Genomic DNA, 17,303 nt, shown 5'->3' on the forward strand with positions numbered 1-17,303 from the left:
TTTCTTGAAATTTATCAGGAAACAATTACCAGCTTTTAGCAACAACATTGTATTGCAAACTTCCAATTGCAACCAGAATGCTAGAAAAGGAAAAATTATCAGGCTATGAAAAGTAATTCGAATTCCTCGGTAAATCACGGATGCTGTTTGTACATGAAATTGTACAATGAAGTTCCATATGAAAAGACAAACTCGATAAGGCTAAAAACAGCAAAGGTTTTCTGAAAGAATTTATTTCAAGGAATATCTGAAGGACCCAAAGGCATTGGAATACAGAGATTTGTTGAGGGACCTTTTTTAAGTCTTCAATGTTTTTAGTTTCTTCATATCCAATATATATTTTTAATATTTTAATATTCCATACGTTGTAAAATATATTCTTATTGTTTTATGTATTTCAGGATTTTGTACATTGCCATTTTGTTGACACTTTTATGGTGTGTAACATTTTGGAATTCAATGGTTTCCTTTTTATTATATAACGTATAATTTGTAAGTGGGGATCATAAAAAACACTGGCGGGGGGGGGGGCAACAGAATAGATCCATAGATTCTCTTGTGCTCGCACTTAAACTACTTGGCCCCGTTAATTAAAATAAGAGAAATTTTGACCTTGTCTTTGGAATGAGAATTAAATTCGGGACTAAAAGTAGCAGATTTCAGATCAAAATTTAAAATTTCAAAAGAACTTAGTCAATAAAAACATTTTAGGCGACTTGACTGACGTTCAATCAGATAACATTTTTTCTGATAACAACAACAGAAAACGAGCATTCATAGGAGACTGGAAATTGCTGTGCGCATCTTCCTAGGCCATCGGTTATCTAGTTATTAATGTTTTTAATAGTAGTATTAGGGATTTGGCTCTTCGGTGTCGTCGGGCGCGGGGACTATCTCCCTGTTCTTTTTGCCACTAAATGGAACAATCTCTCAGTCTCATCGACTATAAACATCACAAAATTTGTAAAAGATTCTTTCGACTATAGTTTAGATAATCCTCCAACATTTGAGAAGTAACCTCGAAAAATTTTCGATTTGACAAGCCGAGAAGTCAGTCTCTGTTTTGTGTTTATTAACTGACATTTTAGCACGTTTTTTGGTTAAAAATGGCTCTGCTTGTATTTATTTATACAAATAGGCAAATTCAAGCATCTTTTCTTTCTTCAGTATAAATTACTCTTGTATTGATAAAAAATTTATTTTTTTTCAGCTTGCAATGACACAGTTCAACTTGAAGCCTATCTCGTCATTTCTTCAGCCTTTGCGTTCAAAGTATCCGGATACCGATATTCAGTCAACGAAGTCTGATAACGTAATAGTGCAACCCAAACCTCATGTGTTTGAGCATGATTACGACGAGGTTTCAGTAGTTGCTAGCCAAGATGAACATTCCTATTCCCTAATGAATGCAGATAGAAAATTACAAAATGAAATCAAGTAGGTTTATTAAAGTTTCTGGTCTTAAGTTTTTAGCGAGGTTGGTCATTTTACTACTATAAAGGGGCAAAGTAGATATCAATCTATACAAATGATAATCAGTCTCTCCTTCTCTCCAAATTACGCTAATAGAATGATCTGTCTTAAGCTAATCTTTTTCAGGGCCACTCGGATCCTAAAAAATCTTAGGCCTGTGAAACCTTTGACGGAATTCCAATTAATTACGAGAATTGAAAAGAAGAGTTTCAATCCTAGAGTCTCAAAACCCAAAATTTATCCTAAAGTGGGTGACGTGTGCAACTTTCAACATGACTATGAAATGGCGAGCTGCTTACAAGAAGTTGAGGTCCAAATTTCAAGGTTGATGAAGGCAAGAGTCATTCTGAATTTGACACAATCACAATTCAGTGAATATTTGGCCACAAACTACGGAGTTAGTCTTCAACAGGTTAGGAATTTATTTGTGTTTCAAGAGTACTTTTCAATTCAGCTCTATTTGCCGGTGCGTTAGTGCGTTGGCGTCTCTTTGTCCAGGCTTCCATTAGAACCATAGTAAAAGTTGGGGTGCTCCCTTTGTATTTCATGGATTTATTGCTCGCGAACAAAGTTTGAAGCAGTTATTGCAGTCATTTTCAAATAATTGCTTGTATATTTTTTTTGCATATGATAACCTTTGTTTTTGACTACTGCGAGAATCGATACAAATATGCATATTGATAATGCAAACACACGTGAATTCTGACAGTAGTCAAAACCAAAAAGCTGCGAAGAAGGAAATGTCAATTAAAATTAAATTGGTTTTAAAGAAAGAACGTTTTCGAACATTGCATTCATCATCAGGTTTACATCGTCAGGTTTACATTAATAGGTTTAGTTTTCACAATCGAAAAAGTTTTACAAAGTATATAAACTTTTCACTGACTCTTTCTATCGAGTTCTACGAATTGAGTTAAAATAACAACAAATTTTTGAAATTATTTACAGTTAAAATCACATTTAAAACTTTTCATTTACATTTAATACATAGAAAAATTTCAATTGAAAATCCCGGTTATTTTGTTTTCAACTCCTGAAAAGGAGCTTTTACTTTCATTCCTAACTCTTGTGTTCCTTAACTTGTTGGGGGTCGACAAAATTCTGAATTAACATGTATCGGCATAAATTTTGAATTTCAAAAGTCAAATGTTTTTACATTTGAACTAATACTTCAATGTCAGTTCCCGCCCCAGTTTAAGTTGCGGGTTTTTAGTTGCTGTTTCGGCTTTTTGATTTGGATTGCTTCTATTGTCATTAGTTTTTCAACCCCGCGACATGCATCGAGAATGTCCCATTCAATAATATGCGCTCTACCACAACATTCAACGAGATATTGTCCCACAGTGGAATCTTTTGATGTTTCAAAATTCTAGTGGTAACATGTCAGCTGGTTTGGCCGACATACATGAAATTGCATCCATTACTTGTTACTTTATAAACCACATTCGATTTCATATTTTTGTTAAAAGATGATGTTATAGTGGGCAAGCAAGTTCTTATTTTTCTTGTTGTGAAAATGATTTAATATCACACATTTTTTTTTCAGTGTACTCGCAAACGTTTGAGTGATGATTCCTCTGTATTGCACAAAAAACTTTAGTTTAAGCTCCTTTATGTTGAGACTTTTAACTGTTTTGAGATGGTTTTCATTTTTAGGGGGTTTTGCTGTAACCTTTTCATTTCTAACTATGTTACCCAACGTCTCGTTAACAATACTGGAAGACCACTCAATTAGATTCTGATTTTCAGTCCCCAGATCTCCTGATTTTTCTTAGGGGCTCCACCAAAAGATTGGCGATCACTGGTTGCATTGAAAATCATATGTACAGTCCTTTGAATCACAGTTTTCTTATGTTGTAACGTGCACAGCTACTGAAATTTAAGGTTATGCCAGTATAAGTAGATTTCTGATACCAATGACAGCTAATTTGTCTTTCATCGTTTACGTTTATGTTCAGATCTAGGAACGCCAGGTTTCCATCCGCGTTGGGTGTCTCGAGAGTGAATTTTAAGTTTGTGAAGCGAATTCGCATACTCAAGTACTTGAGGGTTCACTATAATAGTGAACACTATGTCGTCCACATACCTCTCGAATACTTTTAATTCATGTGTCATCCGTTGTACTTTTTTCTGCACAACGGGAACAGATCCATACAATTTCAGTCATGTTTTTATAGTTCGTGTCAGTAATACCTTGGCTTTTTTTCATGAAACCAGTTTTACATGATTCGCTCTCGACTCCTTTCCCTCGGAACCTAACAATTCGTTTACAATCAGTGCACATTCCCTTCATGTCAGGAATTTTGTTCTCCCTTCCCTCATTTGGTCTCTGCAAGGATTTCTCAAAAGATTTCATCCACAAATTTGCCAGAATTACCGCCAGTGAAGCACCCATGGCTAAACCGTCAGATTGAGTGTAACACATTTTTTTACACTTAATGTGAACATTCGTTGCGGCTACTCTCAAAAAGCTCTTCATAGCTGACCTCGGAATCTCAGGACCCTCGTCACTGGAGTACACTTCTTTAAGCGCAATTTCAATTTTCTCAACCGGTAATTTGGTGTACAAGATTTTAACATGGAGAGATACTGTTGGCTCATCTTCCTCCAGATTGGTAGCCTCTAAAGCGGCCGTGGTAGCATTTGAGATAGCTACCGGGTATTGACAGAAAGGGCCGAAGCCGAGTACCGTTTTTATATACTTTAGCAAGGCCATAAATCCTGGCCAGTTGCGATTCAGTTGTCCTGAGCGTGTGATAAATCTTTTTGCTTGTTTCCCTGTTTCATTAGTTGATGCAAACTGCTATTGATGTTTCAGTTTTTACGGCTAGGTTGGCGCTTTTTCCATTACGAGCCTCAAACTGACTGCATTAATGATTTTATTCAGTTTATCCGAGTATTGAACAGACTACCGCGTGATGGAGTCAGCTGGCTACTAAAATATGAATCATCTTGTCTGTAACCTTTAAGAAAATTGCTATTTTTTTCTTTCGCGCACTTTTAGGGCCCGTTGAAGATCGAATTGACAATGGTTAAAGCTGCAGAGAAGGAATTGTCAATTAAAAATTGAATTGATTTTGAAAAACAAACGTTTTTGAACATTGCGTTCGTCAGGTTTAAAAGTGATTTCACAATCGAATAAAATTTTTTACAAAGTATATAAACTTTTCATTGACCCTATCTACCGTATTCTACGAAATTAGATAAAATAAAAATTTTTTACAGTTAAAATCACATTACAACAATATATTTACATTAATAAATCTTTTTACATAAATACATCAAAAAATTTTTCAAAGTTTTCCGGAATATTTGAAATTCCCGATTATTTTGTTTTCAATTCCTGAAAAGGAGTTTTTACTTTCATCTGTTGTTTTTCTTTACTTGTTGGGAAAAATCAAAAAGCTTCTCGCAGAGGTTGAAAGTGGATCATCATATGTGATAAATGTGAAAAAAGATTGACGCATGGTGATTATAGATTTTAAATTGAGAGTTGAAAACATAACTGTCAAGAATTTCTCTTGGAAAACTGACGATGGGGTAGCTTTGGTTGTAGCTAGCGTGAGCATAGCGAGGCCATCAATACATAGGTGGGGGAGTAGTTGAGTAGTTACAGGGGAGGGTGGTCAATGACTGCCGTAATTAAAAATTGTCCTTTACAACGCACCATGAAGTGCTGCTTTGCGCAGTAGCTCCGCTGAATCTTGCATTTAGGGCCTATTTTGACTATAAAATATCTGCTCAGAGACTGAACGTTTATCTCTTTTTCGACGAAAAGTCAAATCACTCAAGCGAGCGACGGAACATTGTAGAAAAAAAACGCCAATCAAAAATTTTGCAAAAAGATGCACAAGTTACAACTGCCTGAAACTTTGAGAGTAATAAAAAGTTTTACTTTAGTGTTCTGTCTCGTTTTGTTTTCATGCATAGTTTTTTTGTTTTAGAAAGCCGCTTTTGTTCGCAACTTGAGCAATGTGACTTTTGAACAAAAAAGGGATAAACTGGTTAATCGCCAGGGAGTTCAGCATCTGTGTACCTGTCTGGGAGGCTTACTAGGCTCTAAGTGTGCGGTTCGCTAGAGCTAAAGAGCAAGCAGAACTTCAAGCTTTGAAGTGCAACTTTTAATTTGGTAGGTCCTATTAAGCTTGAGCTAGCATAGTTGCAACCAAAGTGAACTCCTCTCGAGGGCTATTCGATGGATGATTGTAGAATATCTTAAATCACTATTTACACTTTAATCTTCTCATTTTCTCTCAAATGTTTTTTTTTCAAATATTTATTGCTATGATTATCTTTTCGTTACTACTGCGCCCGTTATGGAAGAAATAGAGATGAAGCGGTCAAGCCACGTCATTAAACAAAGTTTTGGGATTTCATTGGATGGATTGCAAAATAGTAACATTTCAAATCTCGCCAGCTATTTTGAAATTCTGATGGTTTAATTTGAATTGTTGTGTTTTTCAAGTCAGAAATCTGCGAAAATTTTAAAAGAAAGTAGTTTTTACTGTGAATTCTTGTTTTCCTTTTGTATCGTGCGTCTTCGGAAAATTTTATTTCGTTGCTCAGAAAGTGAGATTTTTTGAATACTTGAATAACTTTTAATTGCTCTTGAACGAAGTTCGTAGCAATTATTGTAAACGTGTGTGTCTTTTTGTTTTTATGCAAATTTTTCGCTTGACGATTTTGCTTTTTTCTTCTAGAACATTCTTTGACTTCTCAAGTGACTTTTTTACGCTTTTTTCCATCATTTGTGAGCGATCTCTATTGCTCTCACTCCGAAGTAAAGCTTGTTGCTAATATATAATCGGTTGCAATATAGTTAAAACAAGTGACTCATAGCGCAGTGGGTAGTGCGGGTGCCTAGGGATCGGAAGAGCAATGGTTCGGAATCCCGTTGGGCGCAAATTTTTTTTGCACCCAAAAAGAAAAATTGTTTAGGCTACAGCTCCTGAATGAAATTGCCTCGCCTGTCGTTCAAGAGCAATTCTTCCGACATTTGTCGATTTATGTTTATAAATAAATGTTTCAATTAGCAGCATGATATAGTAGAAAGCCATTTTTGTCTACAAGAAATTGATACTTTAGAATACCTTTTTCGTGACCTCTTCACTAAAAGTTGCGCTTGATAGACTTTCACCCCTATTAGACGCTAACTGAAGATTTTGAAATCTGTTGGCGTTTTACAATAGGTTAGAGTAGTACATGGTTAACATCTCTGAAACATAATTTGTAGCAATTGTATAAGTCCTGTGGTCTTTTTTAAATTCGTTTTTTCGCTTGATCGAAATTGCGTTCGACCCTTTTAAACATTTCGTCCCCAAAAAGGGATAAACAGGTAAAGCCCGTAGGGTTTTAGGTGGCTGAGCAGCTCTTTTAGAGCTGTGTGCCTTAATAGTTTAAGTATGCGATTCACTGAAACTGCTTGAGACAATTTCACGGCGTGAAGGGCGATTCTTAATCCTGAACCGCCTAATGCTGGTTTCCCTAAGCCCCAGCTGGCTACTATTGAAGCCAACGGCTCGCCGTCTGCATGAGAGGAATTATCGCGACGTTAGTGGATTATGTTTTGTTTAATAGCCGCGCTCAGCAAGCTATTGCGCTTTTTTACAATTAAAGAATTTAAACTCCATTGGGACTTCATGATTAATTGCTCTCGTATAGAAGCAATTGTAAACTTGTGTCTTTTTTATGCAAAACTTTCGCTTGACCGTTTTGAATTTTACGCCCTTGACTATTGCTTTTCGCGTGATCTCAATCACAATTTCAAGCAGCTGAACTCAGTTGGCTTAATATAATACTAAAATTCAAATGAAAAGTGCCTCGAAACGGTGCCATTTTTCACTTTAAATCTTAATAGTGGTTTATGTTAAACTCTTTTGTGGTTTTTTGAAGCCCACTATTGAACTTCTTAGTCCCATTTAGGCTCCCCCTCCGACTGAAGCAGGCTGCAATTGATTAGACTTCCCACTAGTCGTTCGGGAGCAACTCCTCCGACGTTTAGTCGGTTATGTTTTTTGAAGTCAAATTGGAGTGATGATTTTGGTCACGCCGAATCAGAGTGGAGTGAAAAGGCTAGTGGTATTGCGGCGTGAATTTGTTTCGCTCTAACTTCTAAGAGGAGTGAAAATTGGTGTTTGAACAAAAATTCGCTTTCTCACTAGTGGTTTTTTGTTCACCTGCGGCAGTTTCTTTGAATTTTATCGTTTCGTCAATTTTTCGATCGGATTGTCTTCTAAACGGTTTTCCCAATCAGATCATAGTCCATTCTAGGTCTAGTTTTTTGTTTGTTAAATGAAAATTCTTCCAATTGTAGGTCAGGACTCGTACTGCTATGTTCCTTAACTTCGTCGAATAAAATTTTGTTTCGCTTTACCTCGTTTGACGCTTTTCCGACGTGAAATCTTTATGACTTTTTCAGGCTTTTTCGTTCCTTGCTCATTCTGATCAAAGCACTTGCTAAAAAACGAAATCAAAAGTCGAAACGGGATAAACCCATGAAGCCCAAACAATTTTAGAAGCCCGCTACTTGAAGTTTGTTCTTTTAAGTTAAGTTACCCTCTCGTTATTGAGACTAACCCCTGTATCCTCTCAATAAGTAGCAGGAGTTTTTCTAACAAAAAATGAGATCAAAATGGTTCACACTTTGTAAAAAATCCTTTCATCAATCAATTCTTTCCTTTTTCGGTTCTTTCAGTCCCAATCGGGATTTTATCAATGGCGGCTATTTCCGTTATCTGCCGCGTATGTTTATTTTGAGAATTCTTAAGTTTTCAAATTGAGTTATTTTGAGGTTTTGATTGATTTTAAATTGGTTTTGATAACTCAAATCCTAAAGTTTTCTATTAAAGAGACGACCAGAGGGCATCGGAGGAAGTTTGTTGGGTCTTCTCGTCCGCAATTTTGTGTTTTTATTAATTTTTTTAATGAGAAAAAGCACTGGAGGCCTTATTATTTTTGGGCAGATAGCTTTTTTTTAGAGTTTTTTTGCCGAAGAACTATTAACTAATGAAAGACTTAATTAGCATTGTAGTCAAAGTTTAATCTGTTTTGATGTTTTTTGTGTTCAGTAACAGCTGGATACATTTAGTTTTGCCGTGATTTTGATTCGGTGTCATGCGTCCAGTTTTTGAGGAACGAGAATTTGAGTTTTATTAATTGCTCTCAAAGGAAGTTTGTAGCAATTATATTAGTTATATGGTCTTTTTTATGCGATTTATTGCTTGACCGATTTTTGTCGGACTCTTTTGACTTTTCGTTTTCAAAAACGGGATACGCCCCCCTCGTCCAGCGCTCCCAAAACCTTACACCCACCCTATCACTTGACGCCTCCCCCCGCACTCACATCACACTCACTTGATGCATCTCTAGGCCCCAGTTGGCTACAACCGATACCTACTGCTCGCCGGTCGTTTGAGAGTAATTCGACCGATATCGACTGTTTTTATTAGTTTTCGTTTTTAGTGTGTAGATTGATAACGTTCAAGTCAGCGTTAACCACTAGCCAATTCTACAGTCAGCAGGATATATTTTTGCCTTTCGTGTTGGTCTTTTTTGCAATTTGTAATACTTTTAGCAACATTCTCTCACTAGACGAGAAAGAATGTTTCTGTACTTATTGTTGAAAGAAGGATGGTTGACATTTGATGTGATCAAATCATTGTCGATTTAGTTTCCGCATCCTGAAGTAGCAAGGCGATTGCGGTTCATTCTATTACTATCAGTAAATAATTCTGACAGTAGTCATGTCTAAAAGGGAGTAGATTAAAAAAAATCGATGAGTTAACTAACGGATATTCAATTAACTTCAATTTGCTAAGAATGGTTTTGTTTTATCCGAATTTTTTCTCCTTCCTGTACCTTAAATTTATAATACAGACCTACCTTATAAAATTAGTGATTATAATTCAGATTTGCATTTTAGAACGATATTTCAAAACTAGAGAAGAGAGACCTGAGTTTGAAAAAAGCACAGTCTCAATTGAAAATGCTAGGGCAGTTATTTCACGATCTGAAGGATACGGACTGGAGCAGCATTGCGATAGAGCCAATTCCCGAATTAACAAGAAAACGAACTGTTTACCCGTCCCATTATTTGGAGCTTTTTAACGAGTTGTTTGAAATCAACGCTTACCCACACAGAATCGAATTGCATTTTCTTTCCCGGTTCGTTTTAACCGACCGCGAGAGACTACGTGAGTGGTTTTCGGCAAAACGTATGAAGATGGGCAAGAAAAGCCGTTTGAACTTGAAGAAAGGCAACTTCGATTTATGGAAAGAAGCTGTTTACAAATGGGACAAAAAGTGGAACAAAATCGAGCCAATCATCGAAGAAGTTTTAGAAGGAACAATTTAACTCGTTCGTAACGAATTAGACGATAGGAGAAATAGTCTTGACTGCATCAATGTGCAGAAAAGTTTTACTCGTCAAACGAGTTTTGGCGATAGTTTGCGTTAAGATATGCAAGTGCGACTATTTTTGTGATTTGCGCATTTGTTCAATTTTCCAACAGCTTTAACTAGTGACGTTTCCGTTGGAATCGTAAATAATTTCAGTTAAACAACTTCAGCATTCGAATCTAATGAAGATGTTGCTTTTACCGCAACGGCGCAACTTGACAAAACTCTTTTACTTGTAGAAAAATTGTATTAAATTACCATAACTAATTATGCTAACTTTACCTTTCACGCTACGAAGAATTCAATAATAAAGCTATATGTACAATTTGTTGATATTTACATTTTATCTAATTAGGGTTGTATGCATTTTTCAGGAGAGCGTTGGATTGTACGTAATTCCTGTTGGCAAGTAAATGACACTGTGGGTATTGCATCCTTGAATTGGGATTTTAGTCCACTGTGTTTTGCAAATGTCATTTGGTTTCTCGTCTTTCCTTATTTTCAAAGTGACATTTGTGATTGCTTTGAATCCGTAGTCGTCTCCGAGTTTGGTAATCGGAAAGCTATAATATTCGCCTGTGCATTCTGCGGACACGTTTTTTTGGTTAAATTGAATGTGATCGGCTCTTAGTTTGGCTTCGCTGTTGTATCTGCGAATGAGTTCCTTCGCAGCTTCTAAGTGATTGTTTTCTGAAAAAAATACACGTTAATAGTAATGTGCATATGGGCTTACAGGGGCAGGGGAGGCCCTGTAAATTTTTGAATTTTTTAACAAATGATTGATTATACTGTGAATAAATTTTAGAAATTTTAGAAATTATACGTCTCCCCTCCCCTGGACCTGTAACCCGCCCATATACACATTACTGTTAATTACCGATTTAATTAAATCGAGTGGATGGTAATTGGTCCTTGCATTAAATTCTCGATTACTGCAACTCGGGTTTCACAAGGCTTAAAAACTTTTGATCGACATCGAAAGGAATGAGTTTCAGAAGAGTCAGAAAAAGACATTGCACACAAATTATCAACAGGATTCAACCACAATATCTGCTGTTTTCTTCTGAGAGCATATGTAAATCGTGAAATTATCATCACGTTTAATGCATAGGTTTAAAAAATTATTATGCAAAAGCTTTTAATTGATCAGTTTTAGCGCTTATTATGTTCTATTCAATTGGTTGTGATAAAATCATCTCTATAAAAATGCTAAAAGCTGATTATTTTAGAACTAAAATAAATTTGTTTTCAATGTATTGTTAATTAAAGTTATCAGAAAAAATCGAGATTAGTTGGAGATGTGGTGCAGTCTAATTACCATTGCTGTCTTAAAGATGGGCCTCGCTGAAATGAGGCAATGAAACACCCCACTGAAATGAGACTTTGAATTTGAGAATTTTTAAACCTGCTTAATTGAACTATTACAAAAGAAATTATCTGAAAAGAAAGTAGTAGACATTTTTGGAATCCAGCTAATATTTTGTATGCAATGTTATTTTCAACTCTTTCGGAGTACTCATTCCTTTCGATGTCGATCAAATTTTTTTAAGCTTTGCTGGGCCCTAGTCGCAGTAATTGAGTATTTTGGGCTCGGACAGACCAAAAGGCTTAATTTGATTTAATTCATAAGCACACAAACGTTGTCAATCTAACAAGCCTTTTTTGTCTGCGCGTCAATGGCATCAATTTTTTCTCAGACAACTAGCACACCTTAACAATTAACTGAGACAAAAATCAACACTGAAATTAAAATTTGGGATTATATGTTGAAACGTAACTAAGCAAGTGAGTTGAATTGATTTAACCAACAAGTGAATTGTTCAAGCAAATGAGATGTTTTGGCAACATGATTGGGTTAGAGCCGGCATCAACCTTTTGTGTGGCGATAGCCATTTTCCTAGCCCGATATTGAATGTTAGGTATGGTTTAGGCAATCAATTTATATTTACTCACCCTTGTTGTATCTTTCCCACAATGTGTTAGCCAGTTCCTTCAATGGGGCTGTGCAGTTGTTGCCTGTATTAACGACCTGAACGACAGGAACTGCAAAGCAAACACTGAGCAGCCACGATAGCATTACAACCATCAAGTTGAGGTTGCAAATGGGCAACCTGACCAAGTATCCGAGATCCATTGCACGTTTAGATTGTAGAGCGAGTTTCTTCTCCACTGAGATGGTTTCTGGTTATTTTCTGACTGTCGAGTTTTCTTAACAAGACTTCTCAAGGGGCTGAGTTCTGGTAATTCTCTGACTTCAAGTTATCTTTTGTCAAGATGCTGAGTTCTGGTTTATTTCTGACCGGCGAGTTTCTTTTAGCGAGTATGTTGAATGTGAGTTTTTGGTGGTTAGATCGATTGAGTAAACGTATTGGAAATTTAGACTGAATCAAGATTAATTTTTTTGAATTTAAATCTTTTAAAAGATTCCAACTGAGCTGGGAGTGAACAAAAAAGGTTTATGAGAGATAGTGGGTCTGATCTTTTCTTCATACTTTCGGTCGTCGCCATAATAACGACACTTGAGCTGAAAATTAACAATATTTTTCAATATACCTTTTAGTACTTACGTTAATACCACTTGCACAACACTTATCAAATAAAATGCTTGTTTTGTTGACTGAAAAGAGAGAAAGCTGTAAAATTACATCACTTTTGTGTCAAGTATCAGATTACGCACTCTTTTTTGGTCATTGATACAGGCCCCCATGATCTCTATTAGCGAAATTAGTCTAACGTGTTGACATTAGCAGTTTTTTTTGCCTTTTGTTGCCATTTTAGGCAAAAGAATTGAGCCGAATTGACATAAGTTTTCGGCTGCAAGATTTTGCAATGCACGAATTTACAAAGTAAACTCTAGCCGTAAATTAACTATTAGAATAAAATTAATTTAAGGCTTTACCGACAAATTTGACCGAAGACTATTGTTAGTCCAAATATTTTTTAAAAAAATCAACAAATTTAAGTAAGGCTGTCTTTTTCCTGGAGAAGTGTTCTCAAATTTTTAACGTCTCCGAGAAAGTAATACCATAATAAAACCCGATCTCCAAGAATCTCTTCTAAACACGCCGGGAAACCACATCAGCTGAAATAACTAACAGTTTTTGGGTCTTTTCCAATATAGTCCCCGTTATAGTATATTTATCGTAATTGAGAGAGAGAGAGAGGTATGTATTTGTGTGTGTATGTGTGCGTGCGTGTATGTGTGCGTACGCATGTTTGTGTGTGTGGCGCGGGGGTGAGGGGCTGTTATGTGAAAGATCCCAATTTTTCGAGAATTGTGGCAATGGCTCGTGAATCCGAAAAAAAGATAGGAAATAAGACGTTATGATCTCTGCTGTGATTCATATTACTTAACTTAAAACTTGAGTAGTATTTGTACTGTACTGAATTAGGACTTTCAAATCGACTACTGGTATAATGCTATCGCTCTCTGTATCAGAGCGAGCAATAACTCAGCTTTTTGAAACTGGGATCCGAATATCGAAAATTTTGGGCGAATAGGCAAAGGTGACTTCAATAGCAAATCAAGTTATCTTTTGTCAAGATGCTGAGTTCTGGTTAATGTCTTGATGAACAATTGCTGGAAACCAAAAGCCTAAAAAGAAGAAAACAAATGGTGGATTAAGGATCCTTAGAAAAAAAAATTGGCCTCGTTTTCGACTCTTTTGGTTTTAATGTATACATAATGAAGTTGATGCTGGCTTAAAGCTCCCAAAGTAAGTTTCGCTTCGCTCCTCAAACTTAAAAAATAACTAAGACAGTTTTTTGGAAAATTGTATTGGAAGCACACAATCTGAGTAGATTTAACTAAATTTTGGATAAATTGACGTCATCTAAGCCAGTTTCAGCCTTTTTTGTCCTTATTCTGTAAAAACAGAGGCCGTGAACATATTTATGCAGCCTGAAAAATTTTGAATGTTCGCAGAATGCTTCCCTCTGAGGGTTCAAAGTTATGTTGACATTTTTTGTCGCGTTTCACTCTTGGTTGCATTTGCATCATGTCAAATATTCTCATTTAAACTCTTTGTTGGGAAAAAGGCGCCATAAAGGCTAACGTAACGTAAAACTTAATTTTAAAATTATAATGATAAGAATTGCAAAGTTTTGCCAAAATGCGTTTGTGTTGTATAAAATTTTGAAGTGTTTTTGAGAAAACTATAGGTGTAATGAAAAGCTTCCATCAAAAATATAGGCATGTTTTACTTTTACTTTGAGAAAACTTCTAGGTCCGAATGTTGGTACTATGTTGGTCCAAATGTTTCGTACTATCAATTTTTTCACTTTGCTGAAATCAGTAAGGTTATGACGATCGTTGAAAAATAAGTCCATGTAAAGCAGGGTAACAATACGAAGAACTTGAAGTTGAATTAAATGCAATAAATGTCCTAGAGACAAAATTAAGTTCAAAATTTTGTGAATTATCTTTTGGCATGTCAGTTTGTTTTGTTTGACAGACAAGAAGAACTACTGTATATATTAACAATTATGACGCATTGATGTGCCTGTAGCATAATCAGACAAAAATTGTTCAAAATAGATTTGCTTCTGAGATCCCGAATGTGGATTTATTTGTCATTTGTAGATGTTTTGTGGTTTAAGCGATGTTTGTTGTCTTGTTTAATTTATTGAAACAGATCTTCCATTAAGGTTTTCAATAAATGTTCGGAAACATTTTTTCGGGTTTTTGTTAACTACTATGTCTAAAGATATAAAAATGGCATTCTTTTTCTAATTTTTCAAAAAGATTTTTTTGCGCTGTTGGTATTTGTTAATTGATGTGCAATACAATTGATGTGAAATGTACATTTAATTTTGCCCAATGTCTCTTTAATAGCCGCACAGCAATAGCTGGGGCTATTATTGGCCTTCGCTTGATTTTTTACAATTCAAAGAGTTTTTACAATTCAGAGAATTTGAATTGTATTGGGGCGCTGTCTTTTTTCTTTTTTTAAAGATCTGTTCACACATTTTCATGATTTTTGTAGTCAAATTGGAGTAGTGATTAATAGCCGCACAGCGCTAGCTGGGGCTATTATTGGCCTTCTTCCGGTTTTTTATTTCGTCGTCGCGATTTTACGACCATATGACGTCACAACCACTTCAAATCTGCTTTTTGTGCATTCGGTCACGCAATTTCAACTGAAGTGCGTGTGTGACGTCATTTTTCGCTCTTAGTGGAGCGATTTTTTTGTCCATTTGCGTGATTAACTTTTTGGTCACACTTGACTTACCTCACTCTCAAAAATGACTTCCTGACTCTAAAATTGGCTTCTCTTTGCTATAATTCAAAGAGATAAGGTCAAATGAGTGCGTGTCACTCTAAATGAAGGTTATTTAAGAGCAGCTAATAGAGGCAGCAAAAATTTATACAGATTTTTAATCAAAATATAACATATCAGCCTTCAATGAAAAGACGAATTTTTTGGTCAGTCCTTTACCGTTTTTTTGAGATTGCAGATCTACAAAGCTATTGCGGCTATTTTCTGGCAATCTGCCAATTATGTTTTTCGTCACGCCGAAAAAGGAAATGGAGTGAAAAAGCAATTGGTTTTGAGGCGTGAAATTTTTTCGCTCTAACTTTAGAGTAGAGTGAGAAAACGGTGTTTCAACAAAAATTCGCTTTCTCGCTAGTGGATTTTTGTTCAGTTTTTTTTCAATTTTTTTGGATAGGATTTTTTAATATGGTTTTCCCCAATCCATTCATAGGTCATTTGAGCCTAGTTTTTTGTTTGAGCCAAATTTCCATTTCTCTCACACGCGTTTTTCGTTCACACGCGGCATTTTGACATTGATTTTCAGTTTTTTTGTTTTGTTTGATCTGATTTGTTTAGAAATAGTTTTCCCAATTCAATTATACTCCGTTTTGGGTCTAGCTTTTTGTTTAGTCTATGAAAACTCTTTGAATTGTACATCAGGACTTGTCCTGCTATGTTTTTTTATTTCGACCGTCATGATTTTTGTTACGACCATATGACGTCACAACCACTTCAAATCTGCTTTTTGTTCATTCATTCATGCAATTTTAACCAGAGTGCGTGTGTGACGTTATTTTTTGCTCTCCGTGGAGCGAGTTTTCGTTCATTCGCGTGATTAAATTTTTGGTCACACTTGACTTACCTCACTCTCAAAATTGACTTCCTGACTCTAAAATTGGCTTCTCTTAACTATAATTCAAAGAGATAAGGTCAAATGGATGTGTGTCACTCTAATTGAAGGCTATTTGAAAGCAGCTAATAGAGGCATCAAAAATTTATACAGATTTTTAATCAAAATATAACATATCAGCCGTCAATGAAAAGACGAATTTTTTGGTCAGTCTTTTACCGTTTTTTTGAGATCGCAGATCTACGAAGCTATTGCGGCTATTTTCTGGCAATCTGCCAACTATGTTTTTGATCACGCCGAAACAGGAAATGGAGCGAAGAAGCAATTGGTTTTGAGGCGTGAAATTTTTTCGCTCTAACTTTAAAGTAGAGTGAGAAAACGGGGTTTGAACAAAAATTCGCTTTCTTGCTAGTGGATTTTTGTTCACATGCGGCAATTTGACTTTGATTTTCACTGTTTTTTTTTCAATTTTTTTTGATAGGATTTTTTAATATAGTTTTCCCCAATCCATTCATAGGTCATTTTAGCCTAGTTTTTTGTTTGAGCCAAATTTCCATTTCTCTCACGCGTTTTTCGTTCACACGCGGCATTTTGACATTGATTTTCAGTTTTTTTGTTTTGTTTGATCTGATTTGTTTAGAAATAGTTTTCCCAATTCAGTTATATTCTGTTTTGGGTCTAGCTTTTTGTTTAGTCTATGAAAATTCTTTGAATTGTACATCAGGACTTGTCCTGCTATGTTTTTTTATTTCGACCGTCATGATTTTTGTTACGACCATATGACGTCACAACCACTTCAAATCTGCTTTTTGTTCATTCATTCATGCAAAATTAACCAGAGTGCGTGTGTGACGTTATTTTTTGCTCTCCGTGGAGCGAGTTTTCGTTCATTCGCGTGATTAAATTATTGGTCACACTTGACTTACCTCACTCTCAAAAATGACTTCCTGACTCTAAAATTGGCTTCTCTTAACTATAATTCAAAGAGATAAGGTCAAATGGATGTGTGTCACTCTAAATGAAGGCTATTTGAAAGCAGCTAATAGAGGCATCAAAAATTTATACAGATTTTTAATCAAAATATAACATATCAGCCGTCAATGAAAAGACGAATTTTTTGGTCAGTCTTTTACCGTTTTTTTGAGATCGCAGATCTACGAAGCTATTGCGGCTATTTTCTGGCAATCTGCCAACTATGTTTTTGATCACGCCGAAACAGGAAATGGAGCGAAGAAGCAATTGGTTTTGAGGCGTGAAATTTTTTCGCTCTAACTTTAAAGTAGAGTGAGAAAACGGGGTTTGAACAAAAATTCGCTTTCTTGCTAGTG

The 17,303-nt window shown here is 35.8% G+C and overlaps 3 protein-coding genes across 3 annotated transcripts in view; 2 read left to right on the forward strand and 1 right to left on the reverse strand.

Annotated features, from left to right (window-relative positions):
* Nucleotides 1–17,303, forward strand: part of LOC142354358 (uncharacterized) — a 406,219-nt gene that overhangs the window by 14,084 nt on the left and 374,832 nt on the right. The window lies entirely within an intron of this gene.
* Nucleotides 1,215–10,199, forward strand: LOC142354639 (POU domain, class 6, transcription factor 1-like). Its single transcript, XM_075406975.1, has 3 exons — nt 1,215–1,437; nt 1,600–1,885; nt 9,395–10,199. The coding sequence occupies exons 1-3, from the start codon at nt 1,217–1,219 to the stop codon at nt 9,824–9,826; spliced, it is 939 nt and encodes a 312-aa protein (XP_075263090.1). The 5' UTR covers nt 1,215–1,216; the 3' UTR covers nt 9,827–10,199.
* Nucleotides 10,241–12,568, reverse strand: LOC142354640 (uncharacterized). The gene is made up of 2 exons (XM_075406976.1): nt 11,824–12,568; nt 10,241–10,560 (listed from the first exon to the last, which is right to left on the reverse strand). The coding sequence occupies exons 1-2, from the start codon at nt 12,002–12,004 to the stop codon at nt 10,241–10,243; spliced, it is 501 nt and encodes a 166-aa protein (XP_075263091.1). The 5' UTR covers nt 12,005–12,568.

This window comes from Convolutriloba macropyga, chromosome 15, assembly GCF_964194025.1.
Source record: "Convolutriloba macropyga chromosome 15, txConMacr16.3, whole genome shotgun sequence".
In the NCBI taxonomy this organism is placed as follows: domain Eukaryota; kingdom Metazoa; phylum Xenacoelomorpha; order Acoela; family Convolutidae; genus Convolutriloba; species Convolutriloba macropyga.